The 18,460-nt window shown below is 41.4% G+C and overlaps 2 protein-coding genes across 4 annotated transcripts in view; both read left to right on the forward strand.

The window, feature by feature from the left end:
• The first annotated feature begins 485 nt into the window (after window positions 1-485).
• Window positions 486-17,120, forward strand: TM4SF18 (transmembrane 4 L six family member 18). 2 transcript variants are annotated; one of them, XM_074963792.1, is made up of 5 exons: window positions 486-914; window positions 2,670-2,759; window positions 3,442-3,584; window positions 5,669-5,849; window positions 17,001-17,120. In XM_074963792.1, the coding sequence occupies exons 1-5, from the start codon at window positions 738-740 to the stop codon at window positions 17,019-17,021; spliced, it is 612 nt and encodes a 203-aa protein (XP_074819893.1). In that variant the 5' UTR covers window positions 486-737; the 3' UTR covers window positions 17,022-17,120. The 2 variants fall into 2 exon arrangements, with proteins under 2 accessions (XP_074819893.1, XP_074819894.1); XM_074963793.1 differs by lacking the exon at window positions 17,001-17,120 and adding an exon at window positions 7,411-8,080.
• Window positions 14,095-18,460, forward strand: part of CP (ceruloplasmin) — a 35,170-nt gene continuing 30,804 nt past the window's right edge. Inside the window, exon 1 of one of the 2 annotated variants that reach the window (XM_074963789.1) lies at window positions 14,095-14,305. In XM_074963789.1, the coding sequence (XP_074819890.1) occupies window positions 14,151-14,305 (155 nt within the window). In that variant the 5' untranslated portion in view covers window positions 14,095-14,150. The remainder of the gene's footprint in view (window positions 14,306-18,460) is intronic. The other variant, XM_074963788.1, reaches the window with a different exon arrangement.

Genomic DNA, 18,460 nt, shown 5'->3' on the forward strand with positions numbered 1-18,460 from the left:
TACTTAGCACTTAGAAACCCCAAACATACATATAGTAAGAAACAGCCCTAGCCCCCAAAAGCATACAATCTAAATAGACAGAAGAGACAAATGGAGTGGGGGATAAAACAGACACAGAAGTGAGCCAGGAATAGAACCCAGTTCTTGAACAGCGATACCGGCTTACTTCACAAGAGTGCTGTAAGATAACAACATAAAGTACGTAAAATATGTTAGTTCTAATAATACTTCATTGCCCCTCAGAAAATAGTAAACTTTGGAAGGTCTCACAGTCCAGGGCCTACCTGCGAGGCATGTTGTGTGCAGGGTGCTGTGGACATTACTTTGTTTATATTTCTAAACCATGTGTTTTAGAAGATGAAAAAGTGATATACACATGCTTGATGTGTTGTTGTTATAACCCTGGGTTGTGTTCCTTCCTGATTCTTCTAGACACTCATTTGAATCTCAAGCTCCCCAAGGAATAGCCCTTAGAGGGAAACAAAGAAACAGTCACACGCTCCAGCACAGGAGATAGACTAGCCCTTCAGCCAGTGATATTTTGCCCTTTGTTCCACAAACAGTAAAGCACTTACTTTAGCACTGGGATTGTTTGACTGGAACCATACCCCAGCAACCAGGTTCCCATGAATACAAAATGACTGCATCAAAACAAGAAGGTGGCAGGGTTTTGCAACTTTAAAAGAAGTAGCCCTGTGTGGGCTTAGAATAGTGAAAGTATTTAAAGTCCTTAAGAGATGGGTTTACAAAAATGCAGAGGCTGTTTGAGTTGTCTGTTGATACCTCTTGCACTTTGGAGTATTGTTGTTAATATCCTGTTATACTTCCCTAATGGGAAAACTTCATACGCCACCAGTAACCAGCTCACCAACTACGTGTGGTATTTTGAAGGAATATGTTTCTCTGGTGTGATGGTAAGTGTCGGTTCTGTGGATTTTATTGAGTTGTATGCTAGTGCAAATGATGTTAGCACAATCACATCTGTAGGGATAACCCTGCAGCAAGGTGTGATTGTGTCATGATCTTGCTTTTAAAGGGGAGATAAATTAGTTTAGCTAATTTTATAGGCAGTAAATTTGATCAACTTTAAAAAATCAAGGGCATTGATCATGGACAGCTGAACAAAATTGGCATGTACGTGATTTTTTTTTTTTAACATGATTTTGGGAGGTGGGTTTGCATGCTTTTTGTCATATAAGCAAAGCTTGTGCAGTAGTGTGTGGGAGGGGATTGGCTAACCATCTACTTGGGTTTGGGAGTTATGCTAAAAGTGAAAATTCTTATATATGTAACTGCAAATCTGACTGCAGATACTGTGCATATTATACCACGATGTGCTATGGCCACTAATCAGTAAAGCTCTGGTGCTGTGTAAAAACTTAGACAAGTCAATCAATTACAGTCAGTGGCAGATCATGCACAGTAACTTTTTTCTAACAGATTTTTAATATTCTTATCTGTGGTAACATAGTCAAGGGTGCTGGAACAATTTGCATTGTGGGGGTGCTGAGAGCCATTGAACCAAACTGTAAACCCTGTATATGGTGAAAACCACTTCAAGCCAGGGGGTGCAGTAGCACCCCCAGCACCGCTAGTTCCTATGAACATAGTACACCATGTTAAAAAGCCACAGCCCTCTTATGTGTTTAGACAGGTATCTTATATTATTAATGTCAATTCTATTTGGTAGGGTCTTTCTACTGATACATTAAAAAGGGAAAGATGTAAAATGAATAAAGATGAGACCTAATTTTGAAACTATCACTGTGCATGTTTTACATCAGTCTTTGAAAAATGTCAAACTTGTGGTGATCAGAGAAAATTTACTGGAGGCCCAGAAACTCAAATGGAGAAACACTGATAAGCTGGAGGTTTGGGAAGCACCAACCACAAAAATTAGAAATACCTTATATAGAGATTTCAAAACTTCCATTTAGCACTTTTCCATTTCAGAGCCCTTCATGGGAGTTCATGAGAGTTACCATTGTCCTCATTTTACAAACAGAGAATCAAATAGCAAGAGGTTCAGGCTGTGCCTACACCAGGGTATTTTTACTAAAATTTCCCATTCTAGTTACTATTGCTTCAGTTCCAACGATGGGATCATCCATGAGAGTCCTAGTGTAGGCAGAAATCCAGATGGCTGCTAGTATTTTAAGCAGATCTACACAACATGGTGCTTAAAATGCTGATATTGCCAGCACCTTGTCTACATTAGCACTCCTCCTCTTACCTTCCCCATTCCTCCAACCCAGAGGGGCCATCCCTTCCCTTCCTCATATGGCCCTTACCAGAGGCCCCTTGGATACGTTTTTTTTAAATGCTGGAAACTATTATGAACTTAAGTCCAAGATTTACTTGGTGAAATTACCCAACCAATGTCAAATAACTTAACACTTTGAGAAAAGTCCTAAGCTGCATGTGGAGGATTGGCAGAGAGAGAAGTGAAGCTCATTAGTTCTTTTCTGCAAAATTTCCAGTCATGTCTTACTATGGCCCTGACTCTCCCCTGCCATGTACCTGCAGCAGTCATATACTTCTGTGCAAAGGGGGTGTAAAGTGCTACCAGTTCAGACTGGTGGCATTTTACACTTACTGTGCACGGGCAGGAGAGAATCAGGTGCAGGATCTCCAGTTATTCCACTCATCTTACAGTCTCCCCCTTACAGATGCTTCTGTTAGCAGCACTTCTAATAACACTGGAGCGTGACACGTTCTATCAATGCTGCCAGAGCGAGAGCTGTAACAAAACATACAGGGTGAGTCTTGGTTTTGTCTTTTGTTTCTCTATTCAGCATTCATTCTGAGTTCCCCTCCTCCCCCATTTCCCCAGCCAAACCTTGACTTCCTCTTTATGGCTAGTTCCGTCCTCTCTCTGTATTAGGACAGAACCCTGGGTCAGGGTAGAGACAACCCCACGGGTCATCACAAGTCCAGTTGCTTCCTCCAACTGCACAGGTGAAGTCCCCAGGAAACAAAAGAGTTAAGGAAGAACACTGATGGCCTTGGACTGTTATCTTTCAACTCTCTCCCTTGCTGAATTGCTCCTTCACCTCCTCACACCCCCTTCTTACATTAGATGGAAAATAAAGAATCTGCGTAAATGCTGATTGGGATGCAAACAAGTCTTAGGAGTGTGGTAGTGCCCGCCTGGCCTGCTACAATGCGTTTGCAAAAGTACATTTTAAAAACCAAGGGGAATAAAACTGTCTTATCTCTGGAGAAATTTGGCATTTCCCCTGAGGACACAATCCCAAAAGAGAAAATGCTGTTGCCAGGGATGGGTCTCACTGTTGTCCTGATCCCATTTCCTATTGAATTTTGAACAACTATGCCTGTAAGGTACAAACCTGGCAAAGGAGCCAGGGCATGTTGTTTGGTGGTTGGCTCTGATTAGGTGAAACCCCCATGATGATAACATTTATTCTCTCTTCAATACAGAGTTTCATTTCAGTTGTGTTAGCCCTGCTTGGAATTGCTTTTTCGGGATATAATGTCATCATCTCTACTTTGGGCTTAGTGCAAGGCCCATTCTGCAATACTCCAGCTGGCTGGGGTTATATCTTCAAAGACACTGCAGGGGGGTAAGAAACATCTTTATATCTGCTATAAGAAACTATACAGAAAAAAGATAAAAAGGTCCTTTTGGAGGTAATTTATAGATAAAAATTAATTTACCCATTATCACAGCATATGTATTTTCTTAGCTTTTAAAAATCTTTGCTCCACAATGAATACTGCATATTTTAAATTTGTTTCTGAGCAGAACACACAAAGGAAAAAAAATTATTTGCATCTTTACAGAGAAAGTTTAATGTTCAGCTAATTTGGCTAATCTTCCAGTGAGATATCAAAGCTCCTAAGCATATGTGAAGTACAGATCTAGAACCTGTGACTGCTTTGAATGCAGAAGTTTGAAACCATCTCCTTTTCAAGGATAAGATTTTTTAATATGGAAATATTTCAAGTAAGATAAAGTCAAGTTCTTCCAACTTCCAGTGGAGTACACTAAGCATTGGACTAGTCATGAAATCCTAGATAGAAGAAGATGAAAAGCCAAATTCCTCAGCAAGTATATGGGATTGTTCCCTAAAACAGTGGTTTTCAACCTTTTTTCATTTGTGGACCCCTAAAAATTTTTGAATGGCGGTGCAGACCCCTTTGAAAATCTTAGTCTGCAGACCCCCAAGGGTCTGCAGACCACAGGTTGAAAGCCATTGCTCTAAAATATAGGAATTACTGACTTCAGTTTAGAGAAGAGACAAAAGAAGTGGATCCTTATACACATGTGGTGTATTCTCTATTTCTATGTTATGGTGACACCATTGAGACACATACTAATAATGGTAATATTCTGTTGGGTTGTTGTTTTTTTTAATTCATAAATAAAAAAAAGCCTGATTTGAACATGAAGGGCCAGATGCCAAGTGAGGGACTCTGGATTCAGCCCAAACTGTGTAATTTATTAATAGAGGAGAAATGGAGGCTAGCACTGAACCTATTAAAAACCTCACAAATACGACTACAGTGATGGTTCTTGGAACCAATAATAGCACCACGCCATCTCCAGTATTGCCAACTCCCATGGTGTCAGGGAAGTGCTGCTTCTTGCTAATGGCTAGATCAATCCTATATTGTTTGTACTGTGCCATCATCACCTGTATGAATGGCTGATACAAGTTAGAAGTTCTTTGATTGATATGTAATCTGTAACTCATCAATTCTAAAAAATAAAATAAATTCTATGTGCTAGTGTGAATAATGTTGCGTTCATTGGGTCGGTGGTTCTCAAACTATTTACCATCCAGCCCTTCTTTTATCAAAGGGAATAAACTCGGAAGGGAGAGAGTCAAGACAGCAATAGGGGAACTGCCTTCCATTTCCTTTCTTCAGGGTGAGGAGAGGGTATGTGGTGTCTCCATCTGAGCAGCCAGGGAGAGGCATGCAGTTGTGTGCATTAAAGGCTGACTTTTCAATCTGAAATTATCACACATGGATGGAGAGGGACATCTGACTCACGATTTCTGATCTCTTGAGGATGGCAATACTGCATCTCCTTCACGTTGTTATGATGATACAACAGAGAAGGTGAATGACATACTCTATAGGGCTAGCAGGGAGACAGAGGGTGGCCGGAGGCCAAATGGGAATAACAAATGGTGATACTCCCTTAGGCAGTGCCCTCAGTCACCACTCCATCCTCTTGTCATAGTGAAATATTATTTGGGCATTACTGATCTATGCTGGTTAAAAAAACCCAGCTTCAGCTAAAGTATAATCAACTGCAGTTTGAGTGATACTCATGAAATAGAAGGGATCTAAATGGTCTCTGTTTAAATTCAGTTTGTATCATTAGCAGAAAATGCAGAACTTCTAACACTTCCATGACAAAAATGCAGTGAAGTGAATGAAGAAGATGCATTCTGTGAATTCTGATCTTGATTCTGGGCTCAGTTACACCATTGTAAATCTTGAGTAACACCACAGGGTTTGATTGAGCTACTTAGGATTTACACTGGTGTAACTGAGACCAGAATTTGGCTCCAGGACATCAGAACAAACAGGTTTTATTATTTTGTATGATTACTATTAGAATTATTATTATTGAGTGTTAAATTTCAAGGCATTAAACTGGTCTAATTTCCCCATTTTTCTGTTTCTCTGGTAGTTACCTCATTGCGTACAGTTCCTGGTCTCAGTGCACTGAACCTGCGCACGTAGTGGAGTGGAACATCATTTTATTCTCTATTCTCATAGCCCTTAGTGGACTTCAAGTGATCATCTGCTTTCTTAAAGTGATGGCCGAATTAAAACAGATACTCTGTGGGACCTACTCTTTCTTTATACAGGTAACAAAAGACCTTGTGCCAAATCTTAGGGTGGTGTAAATCAGCATTGCTCCATCAACTTCACTCAGATGCCGATTTACACCAGCTGAGGATCTGGCCATTGTTTTTTTATGAATTTGAAACATTACTTTCCTAATCGGATACCAGGCATTGTAGCCAAGTGCATTTAACAACATACTGTACTATTCAAATTCATCTTGCATTCCATACAACATGCAGGGATCCCAGGCTTCTCACTTAAACTCTTCTGATTGGGAATGTGGGGATGTGAAGGTTAAATAAAATGACCCTGAAAATTAAACATCAGTACTTAATACAGAGAGAACACAGGACTTTGGTGTCAGTGAAGAGTGCTGAGCATCTACCTCCTAGGAACAAGTCCAAGTTTGTCTTTAACATCAAGTGGGTTTCATAGCTGAGAGAGTAAGAAACAACCTGGTGGGTTCTGGCACTCAAGAACTTGGTATGTATTTTATGTCAATGTGCATAATGTTGTTCTGTGGGACATATCAGCAGAGCCCTATTAAAATGACCAAGAAATCCCTGTTTCAGAAGTGAGGGTTTAGCACAAAGGGCTCCTGGTCTACAACAATACTACAAAAAAAAATAACGTTGAATGACCTTAGTTTAAATAGGTGGTGCCACTAGTAGGCATTACGGTGTGAAATAATATTTTCAGCATGGCAGCCAGCAGTTATAAAAGTGTATGATAGGTTTCATTGTCTGCTCTGGAGGCTGGGTAGAGCTGGAAGTGCTAGCTCAAGAATGCTAGCCATATTCATTAGGCTTTGGAAGCCTTTCGTGTTCTTATGCAGCCCGCAATGTTCATCGTGGGCAGATCATTCAGCACAGCCTCCAGTTTGTTTTGTTTTTATTAAACAGCAAGTGATTGTCGTATCAAAATGCACTGGCAAGTGTTTCTAGAAGGGAAGGAAAACTCTAGCAAGTTTACCTTGGCCTATAAAGCAAAAGCATCTGCTGACATAGACAAAAAACACATTGACTGAGCAGAAGTATAGAGAAACTACAAATCATTAGTTTGTACTTTATGAAATGTTGAAATCAACAGAATTTACATTACTTACTAGAAGTGAAACAAAGGACCATTCAATAAATAAAAGATGTCTGGAGTAAATGGAGATAAAAATCTCCTTTTAACAGTCTTTAATGGGAATGTCACTGTTTCAGGGATTTGAACTGCAACATAACACTCTGCTTGCCAGGGACTCAGGTAATAGACAGGTTTGATTTGCCTGGAGCCCCAGTACTGCTCCCACTGAAATCAATAGGAGCTTTGCTTCTGTCTTCACTGATGACACAGTTGGGCGCTGTAGCTCACGAAAATTTATGCTCAAATAAATTGGTTAGTCTCTAAGGTGCCACAAGTACTCCTTTTCTTTTTGCGAATACTGACTAACACAGCTGCTACTCTGAAACCTGTTTTATCTTGAGAAGCTCTGTTGATTTAGTATCATGTGGATGTTTCCATTGTGCAAACTGTAAGTTATACTGAGAGTTAATGCTACAAGTCTCCTTGACTTCTTCCCATTTCCTTTGACAGCCGGGGATTATCTGAATGTAGCAGAGAACGCTTCATTGCCAGCCAGGCTTCGCTCCTCCAGTGTTTACTGTTCTACATAGCAGATCTGTGGGTGCCATTAAAACTAATTTTCCACGGATTTCTTTTTCACACCCACTTCTCTCATGAAATGTACTTTTAGATTCACTTAAATGGTTTTTGATAGCTAAAATATAAGCTCTCCCATGTTTTCTTAAATACGAGATCCATTTCTTAACCACAGCTAATCCTGAATGACAATGATAACGGTGTCTCTTTTGCTTTGCCATCCAGTTTGTGTTGTATGAGTGCTATGAAACTGCCTTCACACAGAAATCTCTAGTTTTCAATAAAGAAAGTGCTGTAAAGCTGCCATGCTTTCATAGATTCCACTGTTTCGTCTCCTTATTTAGGCTTTATAAATATTTCAGATGGTCTCCAAGGGCCTCAGTAAGTCAAGGGGAGTCTTTCCATTGACATCAGTGTATAGGGTCAGGCCTCAATTTCTTGATCAGTAGAAAATTACTTGATTTTAAGGCCAGAAGAGATCTTCTACTAGCCTGACCTCCTGCATAACACAGGCCACAAACCTCACCCAATATTCACCACTCCATCCAAACCTCACCCAATATTTCTGCATTGCATAACTTCTTTTTGAGCTATAGCATTTATTTTAGAAACATATCCAGTCGTGATTTAAAGACCTGGGTCAACTGCTTGGAAGGCAGCTATGCTCAACATGGTATCATCAACATACCTAATAACAGGTTTTGGTTTCTTTATCTTTAGATACTCAAAGCCAAATAATCCCTTTAGAACATATTTTAGGAGAATTACTAAAAGGGCTTGCCTACACAGCACAGCAAAGCACACCCGAGGGATCTGATTTGTAAAGCACACTAGTGTGTTTTACTCTAACTGCCCCATGTAGACCCTGGTGAATGCTGCTGCACTTTAAAAAGGAACCTACTTCACATTAACACAGTCCTGTTTGAAAAGCACACCTTTCTAGTCTATATGGAACAGTTAGAGCGAGACACATTAAAGTGCTTTATAAATCACTCCCCTCTCATATGCTTTGCCGGCACCAAGTAGACAAGCCCTTAGAACAACATTAAATCTCGTGAGAAAAAAAAAATCTAGTTTACAAATACCTTTCTAAATACAGACCTCATTTGGGAGGAGATTTTTGAGCCTATAAAAGTCAGCAGGAAAGGCATCATGTTCTGAAAAAGAATAAAGCAGTTCAAAGGGGATTTTCTATGACTCCATGGGTAGGCCATTAAAGTACCTGAGTTTACATTTGATAGATCAAATGTAAGTCTAGAACTCACAACCAGTTTGGGGTTTGTGCCTGCTTCTCAACAGTCTGCCCTGAGGTTGGTACTCATGCTCCTGAGACACTCCAGACAGCTTGACAGCTACTAGTTTAATTCCCATTAAATTCTATAGGAATTTTCCATAAAAGGGGGAATTACAGTAGAATAAATGTAGGAATGGAGGTTGTTCGTAATTCTGAAATGTTCGTAACTCTGAACAAAACGTTAGGGTTGTTCTTTCAAAAATTTACAACTGAACATTGACTTAATACAGCTTTGAAACTTTACTATGAAGATAAAAATGCTACTTTCCCTTTTTTTTATAAAGTAGTTTATGTTTAACACAGTACTATGCTTCCTTTATATGTGTGTGTGTGTGTGTGTGTGTGTGTGTCTCTGCTGCTGCCTGATTTGGAACTGGAAATACACAATGAGGTGTGTGGTTGACTGATCAGTTCACAATGCTGGTGTTCATAGCTGAAGTCCTAGGGTAATTAGAGAGCAGAGGAATGGGGTATACTTGGATAAAAGAGGGGGATTAAAAGAGCACCAGACAGATGGCCATTCTTAATGAGGGAAGAGACTTTGCTTCACACCTGTAAGGGCTTGTCATCTTGTAGGGGTCTCAGTGCCTAATGTCACAAAGGGTTTAGTCCCCAAGATCACATTCCAAGGTGGAATGGGAGGTCAGAGGTGCATGGTGGAAAGGAATGTTGGCAAAATGTAAAGCTGCCCACTTGGCATTCCTTAGATCAGAAAATTTTCCCAAACCGGAACATTTTCCCCTCGACTAGAATAACACTGGGGCACTGTTTTAGCAATCAAATATGTGAAGTTACAGGTGTTTGATTCGCCCCCCCCCCCAATATTTATATCCAATGTGCTGAAAATAAAAACCTTTTCCAACCAAATATGTTGTTTAATCTGGATTTCAACCCTAGATGCAATGGAATTGCTATATTTTGTAGATTTTTTTTAAAAAGTTCTTAATGATTTATCTTTGATTGTGAAATCACATGAGTGGTGTGTTTCAAGAACAGAAACCCCCAGCACTGCAAAGCCTTCATTAGGTAAAAGGCTCCTTTGTATTGGTGAAAGACAGTAAACAAGGTATTCTGTTCAGGCTCTGGGTTGATTAATGAGATAAGCCTGTATTATAGCCTTAAGCAGTGGCTATTGAGAGAGGTTTTATTGAATTGAATGAGACCAGAAACTTTAAAGGACATTTACAGCAAGTGGTTTACTGGTATCTTTTGAACACCGCCCTTATTCAAGCACTCCTGCAATTATTCTAAGTATGGAACAAAAAGACATGGGTTTGTCTGGGAAAAGACATGAGCAAGAGACTAGAAGATCATGGAGCCAGATAGGAGACCCATAAGCCATAGGAAACAATGATGTTATCTGTAGGTATCATTATGGTTTGTTTTAGCACCACTGAGAACGGTTGACTGTTTCTCACAGTGTGCAGTGTTGTTGTAGCCCAGTGGGGCCCAGGATATTAGAGAGGCAAGTTTCAGAGTAGCAGCCGTGTTAGTCTGTCTGTATCCGCAAAAAGAAAAGGAGTACTTGTGGCACCTTAGAGCCTAACAAATTTATTTGAGCATAAGCTTTCGTGAGCTACAGCTCACTTAATCGGATGTCCGAAGTGAGCTGTAGCTCACGAAAGCTTATGCTCAAATAAATTTGTTAGTCTCTAAGGTGCCACAAGTACTCATTTTTTTAGAGAGGCAAGGTGGGTGAGATAATATCCTTGATTGGACCCACTTCTGTTGGTGAGAGAGACAAGCTTTCAAGCTTATACAGGAGCCCTTGTCTCTGTTTCTCACTTTGTCCCTCCAGCATGGTAACATCTTGTTGGTCCATATTTACTCTGTCAGAAGTTTCCATTTCATATCTGTGTAGTTTCAGACAAAGACGTGTGACTTTATTGCTCATGAAAAGATCTGGCTTGACAGCTCTGGAGAATTGAAATCTTCTCTTTATCCACCGAATAGGCAGCAGTTATGCAAGCATCTCCATGCTCCGTTGGTAATGACCCTTACCTGTGTCAGGGTCCACTGAGGTCTAGGCTAAAACAGGCCATCAGATGATAAACCAAGGCTGGATTTGGATTAATGACCTAGAGGTAGGGTGACCAGATGTCCCGTTTTTATAGGGACAGTCCCGTTTTTTGGGACTTTTTCTTATATAGGCACCTATTACCCCCCACCCCTGTCCTGTTTTTTCACAGTTGCTATCTAGTCACCCTACCTAGAGGTGAAAACCTCTCTAACCAATTACCAACCCAAAACTAGATCTTTGTAACTAGCAGCACTGCTAGATCTGCCTGGTAGCTAAAACCCAGCCTGCATTCTTCCTACTTTGTGCCTATTCCCCTATTCAATGCTAACAGCAATTCTGTACTCCGGACATAGCTGGCAACTTCATTGATGGTACAGGAGGCAAAGTAAACATCTGTTTCAGACATGCCAAACCCCTGGGGGAAAAAAACACAGAAATTGGGCTTGTTTTTGGCTTAATTGGCTTGTGAGTTGCTTGTTGGATAGTTTTTGGCTTGTTGCTTGTTGTAGCTTATTGCTTCTTTTTTTTTATTGGCTCCCGGCAAGCAGGGGCAAGGGGGGAGAGAGTCGGGGTGCACTGTGGGTCTACCATAGTCCCAGACTGCACGCCTGGGGGAATCTAGTCACAGAGTGTTGGGGTTCTTAGAGAATGGCTTGTTTTGGCCTTGTTTTGAAATGGGATTAGCTTGATTGTTGACTTATTGCGAAAATCAGGGTGGTTATTCACTGTGTGAAAGTTGGCAACGGTGATCTGTTTCCGCAGCTGCAGCATGTTGATTCGGCAGTGCTGACAGCAGAAATAACTGGGTCTAGGCTGGGAGAATGGACCCTAGAGTCAGCAAACAAAGTTGATATAATGCAGAAGAGGGAGAAGAGATTTGTTCCCTTGTGAAGAAAGTCCACTGAACATAAAATGATACATGTGATACAGACTGCCCAAGTGTGTGAACAGACGCAACAGGCCAAATTAATCCTGGTTGTAGCTCTAAAAAAGTTGCAAATTGCTCCCATTCATATAAATGGAGCAGTAACTCTGAAACCTAATGGTAAAAAAGCCAGCACAATTATTTGCTGCTGAGCCCTTTTGCAGGAATATCTGCCTCAGCTGCATAGGTACCAAAATTTCTCCTTGAAATCAATGGAAGTTGCACCTGAAGGTAGATGGGCTCAAATTGTCCAGTAATATACCTCTATTGCCCCAGAGAGTCACAGTAAAACAAACTGAGTCAATGGAGAATGCCTCACTAAGGACTAGATTGAAGGTGGTCAGCACAGGCCAGGCCTGCATTGGGAGTGAAGCAGAGCTCCACAGTGTCACACAGAGCACCAGAATCACTCTGCTTCCAGAGCAACCCAGTGGGGAAGTCTGTTGGGTCTCAGCAGTGTAGACGTTAGAGTCCAGGCTCCAGCCTGCACCCAATTTCCAGCCCTACACCGTGAGCCCCATGAGCCCAAGTTAGTTGACTATGCTTTGAAATTCGCTGCTGCTCCTTTGCTGTGTACCATATAGAGAACTAAATAGTGAATTCTACATTTAATAGAGCTGTTATTTAAGGTATTTTGCAAAAAGCAAATTTGAGTATTTTATTTGTGTAAAGTGCTCTGAATTCCTGTATAGGAATGGTGATTAAAATTGCTACTCTGCTCTTTCTATGACCAGTTCACGTAAAGCAATGTTCGGATTGGCATGTAATGAAAAAGGAACCTGCTAGGTTTACCCAATATACTGACTTCTAATTAATTTTCCGTCTGAAAGAGAATAAATCATTTTGGCCTTGTAATGTAGCAAAATAGCTGCTGATAAGATCTTATTTGAACTTTTTTGGCCTCTATGCAATGGGAAGTGCTGTTATTAAAGTGTGTCCTTGTGTCTGTTTCTGAATGTGAAGGGAGATTTTCAAAAATGTCCAAGTGACATACAGGGGCGTACTCAGGAATTTAAATTTGACCATGCTTGGAGGGGTATGTTCTCCGCCTCCGCCACAGCCCTGGGGCCCATGCCCCTGCTTGCCTCCCCTTTTGCATACTCCTGGTGTCATAAAAGCACAAGAACCATGGAACTTTCACTTTAGTGCTTTTGGAAACCACACCTGGAGCTGCCACTTTTGTGGGATTTTCATACAACAGGTGTGTACCAATTTTGCAGGGCCAAACCTTTGAAAATGTAGATTTAGACTAATCCATTAGGTCAGACAATCTTGACCATTCTGTACATACTTTGTATCTTGCAGTTACAAGCTATCCTGCACACGGGCTATGTGTTATGCTTTTTGTCATTGCAGAATTGTTTTTTTTCCTTACTTTTGAAAAGAATAAGAACAAAAGATATAGTCCTCCTCCTCCATGGAAAGCTCACAGGAGAAAGAATGGGCCCAGAAAACCCTGGGAAGTTCAGCCCATGGACTTCACAACTATATTTCTTCTGGGGAAGAGTAGTTAAAGGTCCCACATCCCCAACCCCAAATATCCTGGGCAATCATGAGGAAGGGAAACTCTAGTTTTCCCCCACAGCAGAATAGCTTCTGCAGGGGCTGTTCTCCTGCTAGCTAGCTATTCTCAACCCTGCACAAACCCACATCTTTTGGGAATTGCAGTCATGAAATGTAGGTTAATGCTACTGTAGGTATTAGTCCCACATTAATGGAGGGGTAGTGCTGTGCTCAGATATCAGCTGCCACCTGGAGGGGACCAGGTCCTTCCCCCTAGCAATTCTTTCCCCCACTTTTCCACAAGAGCCTGGGCTATAGAGTCCCAACCTTACAAAGGGGAGGAAGAGGAAGTTCCATAGGTTCAGAAGGGGTAGGGGGCTATACAGCAGAATCATTGCCCCCACATGACCAACCCACAGATTCTGGCTCTCTTCTGATTGCGTTACTGAAGAAAAGCACAGGGTTGATGGTATCAAAATGAAAACAGATGCCAGTTTGGAGTTTCCCCCAATATTCTTAAAGTATTAGGAATAAAACTAAGAGGAAAAGCAAAGAGTTTACTTAGATGACATAGGAACTAAATGATTTCAGAGTCACTGTGATCATTGAGGGCCCCTTTAAATCAGAAACACTTGAAAATTGATCCACAAAATTTATCATCTGGATTGCACATAAACTAATTTGCATGAATATCAGATTGGTAAAACAAAAAAAAGAAGAAGGAACTGTCTTGCTTGCTTTACATCACCTGAGCCAACTTAGTTACTGGAATCCAAACGTCTGTTTACTCTGACAACACAGGGGCCTTGTGCAACCTTTTCTTTTGTTGATCAAAGCATACTGGGGAGTGGGAGGGGGACTGATCTTATAAAGAGACACAGTGTTGGTCTCATGTTTTACTCCATCATTCCAACAAGGTTTATGACTGCAAAATGAAGCTGTTCTTAGTAAGCTGCTTGCTGGCTTGTTGTGGTTGCCAAGTCTGGGCAGCTAGCAGAGAGTATTACATTGGGATTACAGAGACCATTTGGAACTATGCACCTGGGAATAAAAATATAATATCTGGGCAGCTTTTTTCAGAAGAAGAGTAAGTAACATTCAGTTTGTGCTAACTACATATAAATGCTCTTGACTTTACAATAATGGTTGGTGTAGACACTGCTGGTTTAGAACCTGATCCAAAGCCCACTGAAGTCAATGAAAAGATTCCCATTGCTCTGAATGGCTTTTGAATCAGATCCTTATTCCTAGTAATTTTCTACAGGGCTTGTAAGGGGCCTTCTGTTTTTCCTAACATGTTAAAAATTCATTTGTATTTATGGAAGAAGAGCCTCTCAGACTAGGCGCCCATTCACGTCAGCAAAACTCCCATTGGAATACAGTACGATTACAACGGATGCCTTTGCTGATTAAGGATGGCAGGATCAGGCCCTGAATGTCTCATGATGTGTAATTTTGATCTCTCAATAAATAGATAAGATGCTGCATGTGCATATATTTACTTAAGGTAGGATTTTTTTTTTTAAATGGTGGCTGTGAAAACTCAGAATTTTACAGCACTGAAGCTGTGCTATTCAGCTCTCTCTGAGCTTTGACTATTTTAGTTAATCCCATTTGTACTGAGATATGCATCATTGGTTTAATTTCAGATTATTTTGTTCACAATTTCTTTTACACAGTAGATGTTTCTTCTGTTGATTTATTTTTAACATTGAGACTCTCCTTTCTGTCTGCCAGTACAATGGAATCCTGCTCCTGTATGTGACATCAAAATGCTAAGAGACCAGGATCAATCACTGTATAAGTAGGAGAGAAACTAACTGCAGATCCTGAAGTAAGCTCTGTATGGGCAGACCCTTGCATTCCTCCAGAGAGGGGCTTCCTGTGGACACAGGGTTCCACACACACAGGGCTCACTGCAAGAGCAGGGCCTTAGTCTGTGCTAGTGAAAAAGATACAAGAGACAGGGTCTATTCAAAAATAGATATAATTCATAAGGAGGGGAAACGGAAAAGCATCTCAGAAGGAGAGAAAATAGAAGTAGGACTATTAAGAAGTCTACTGTAAATAGATTTTGCAGACTGTTTTAAGAATCTGGTATATTTTGTTGGCAATCCCCTGACATTTGCTGTATGTTTCTTCTGGATCACCTTGAATTCCTATGTTTAATGGTTTCACAATTTTGCTGGAGATTTTCAGCTAAGGTCATAAGAGTTTCTGCACTATTCAGTTTTAGAATTACACTGTAGTGTAGAAAAAAAGATTTGTTTCTCACATGGCAGAGACACTTTGGTATTCCAACGTTATTCATGAAGTGATGAGTTGGATAAGAGTAGCACAAGACATGCAATAGTTGGTAAGGTGATTACACACAGATGTGTAAATCAGCCACAAGTGTGAGAATACATCTCACTCACATAACTACATCTGGAACCTAAACAGAATCTGAAATAAAAGAACCCACCAACTGCAGGTCAGCAACAAACTGCTTCTTTAGTGTTTTTGCCACAGAGACAAGGACTTAATATGGTTACTACCATCCCATATTTTGTAATGTACATAGACCATTATGATGGATTATTTGACACAGTCATTCAGAATCCTAGTATATAGGATTGTTACTTCAATTGTAAACTCTATGAGGGAGTGACCATCATTTTGTTCAGAGCCTAACACAACGGGCAGTACTGCCATACAAATAATATTAGTATATAATACACATGCTTTAGATATTCAATCCTGTCTTAATGAGGGGAAGGGATATTGTCAGGGCATGAAAGCTTTCACCTACTTCTGCAGGGTATGGAAACTTTCACTACAGATCCTGAGACCACATCAAATTTGTCTGTTTTTACATTTTGCTGTAAACTTGAAACCTCACACTAAGTTCATGGAGAACTTTATGAATCTTCCAAATGCACCTGGGCATGTTTATGGTTTTAGTCCTGAAACTGAGTGCAACTCATTTGGCAGAGTTTTGATTTGTGTTTTTTGTTTGAACCCCAACAAATATCAGGGGTTGGGAGTGCCAGCTGAAGAAAAGGCTAGCATAAGTACAGCAATGCAGCATCAGCACTGGCTAGGAGCCCAAGTCCTCATGAGGGACTTAAACTGGCTATAAACGATGCAATGAACTGAGCCGTACTGACACAAGCATGTGGAATGATTTCATGCTTCTAACTGATAAAGAAAGATAAATCTCAAAAAGTCTGACATCCTAGAACTATGGGGCTGTAAACTCATGCATATTTGAAGAGTGACATCCACAATTTCACTGTCAGTCACCCTCTAAGACATTCACCACCTTCATTTGTCAGAAGAACAATAAGTACTGTACTCTGTTTCCTCTATCCCAAATGGGCTGAAGAGTGGCGGTGTTTGTACAGAGTGAAAGGAAGACCAAGGTGAATGAGGAGGATGGACAATGGTGAGGTAACATTGGGACAGGTGGAGAAAGGAAAGAGAAAACACTGAATAGCATATAAATAGTCAGTGGGGAAGAATAAGAAATTAAGTGTTTTGAAGAAAGAAAAGTTTAGAGAAAAAAATAAAAAGTGAAATATTTTAAAAGGGTGACAAATTAAGACTGAACAAAAATATGGACAATTAAAAAGAGATGCATCAAATAAGATAGAAAAAAGATGAATCAAAAAAGAAAATGGGGAAAACTTTCTTTTGGGGTTTTTGGTGGAAGAGTTCGAATTTTTTCACTCTAAACAACATTCCTTCTTCAGACATAACCCCCATGGGATACTATCGATTAGTCTCATTCTCTTTCCTAGAACTATAGGCATGAAGCATGAAGCCAGTGATCCAACAAACAGCTGGATGGGAAATGGAATGCGAGTAAATGGTCTGAAGTCTGAAGAGCAAAATGCTGAGCAACGCTGTCAGATGACACATTTGCACTCCTCTTATTTGCTTTGTGACAAACTACAGAGGACCAAATCCATCCCTGGTATAAATTTACTCAACTCAGTAGGGTTATATTTGTAATGAATTTGGCCCATCTCATTTTCAACTGCTCCTAAACTCTCACTCTTTTCCTGAACCCTCAGGCTATGAGAGTGTGTTTTTATGAATCCTATTATCTATTAGGGGAGAGAAAGAAAAGAACACAATGCAACTATCAGCAGGAAGCCTTACAAGTAAACACTAATTATTTATACAGTCCAAGAACAGCCATAACATGCTCCCTAATTTTAATTTGTGTCTGGCAAAGCTTCCTGAAATCTGACTTCCAGTAACTCACCCTCTTGCTCTGAGTCTGTGCTCTCCAATTACACAGAGCTCCTTATCAGTCCTTTGAAGCTGTGTGATTGACAGACTGAACAAATTGTGCCTACCCAGGGTTCAGCCCCACGATAAATGCTTTGGATTTTGTACAAGCAAATTACACATAGGAGTAGAAATCAGAGGAATTTTGAATTTCAGAATGTCAAACGTTTTCTTAATTAGGGGATTGATTCCTCCCAGAATAATCCTTACTCCAGCAATTAGTCTTTTTGAAACAACTAGGGCAGGGACAGGCAAACTTTCTGGTCTGAGGGCCACATTGGGTTTCCAAAATTGTATGGAGGGCTGGTTAGGGGAGGTGGTGCCTCCCCAAACAGCCAGGCATGGCCCGGCCCCTGACCCCATCCAACCCCCCCTGCTTCTCGCCCTGGGACTCCTACCCCATCCAACCCCCCTGTTCCTTGTCCCCTGATGGCCCCTCCGGGACTCCTGCCCCATCCACCACCCCCTGTTCTCTGTCCCCTGACAGCCCCTGGACCCCCCCATCCCTGACTGTCCCCTGCCGCCCCATCCAACCCCTCCTCTCATTCCTGACTGCCCCCCCGGGACTCCTGCGCCATCCAACCACCCATTCTCCCTGTCCCCTGACTGCCCCCGGAACCCCTGCCCCTGACTACCCCCTGCCACTCCATCCAATCCCTGCCCTTCCAGACTGCCCCCCCAAGACCCCTGCCCCCATTCAACCCCCCTGTTCCCCACCCTCTGACTGCCCTGACCCCTATCCACACCCCCGCCCCCGACCACCCCCTCAAACTCCCCTGCCCTCTATCCAACCCCCTCTTCCCTCTTATTGCACTGCCTGGAGCATTGGTGGCTGGCGGCACTACATCTGCGCTGCTTGGCTGGAGCCAGCCACGCACCGCGCAGCACAGAGCACTGGGTCAGGCCCAGCTCTGCAGCTGCGCTGCCCTAGGAGCTCGCAGCCCGGCCGCCCAGGAGCATTGCG

The sequence above is a fragment of the Natator depressus genome, chromosome 9 (genome assembly GCF_965152275.1).
Source record: "Natator depressus isolate rNatDep1 chromosome 9, rNatDep2.hap1, whole genome shotgun sequence".
Lineage (NCBI taxonomy): Eukaryota > Metazoa > Chordata > Testudines > Cheloniidae > Natator > Natator depressus.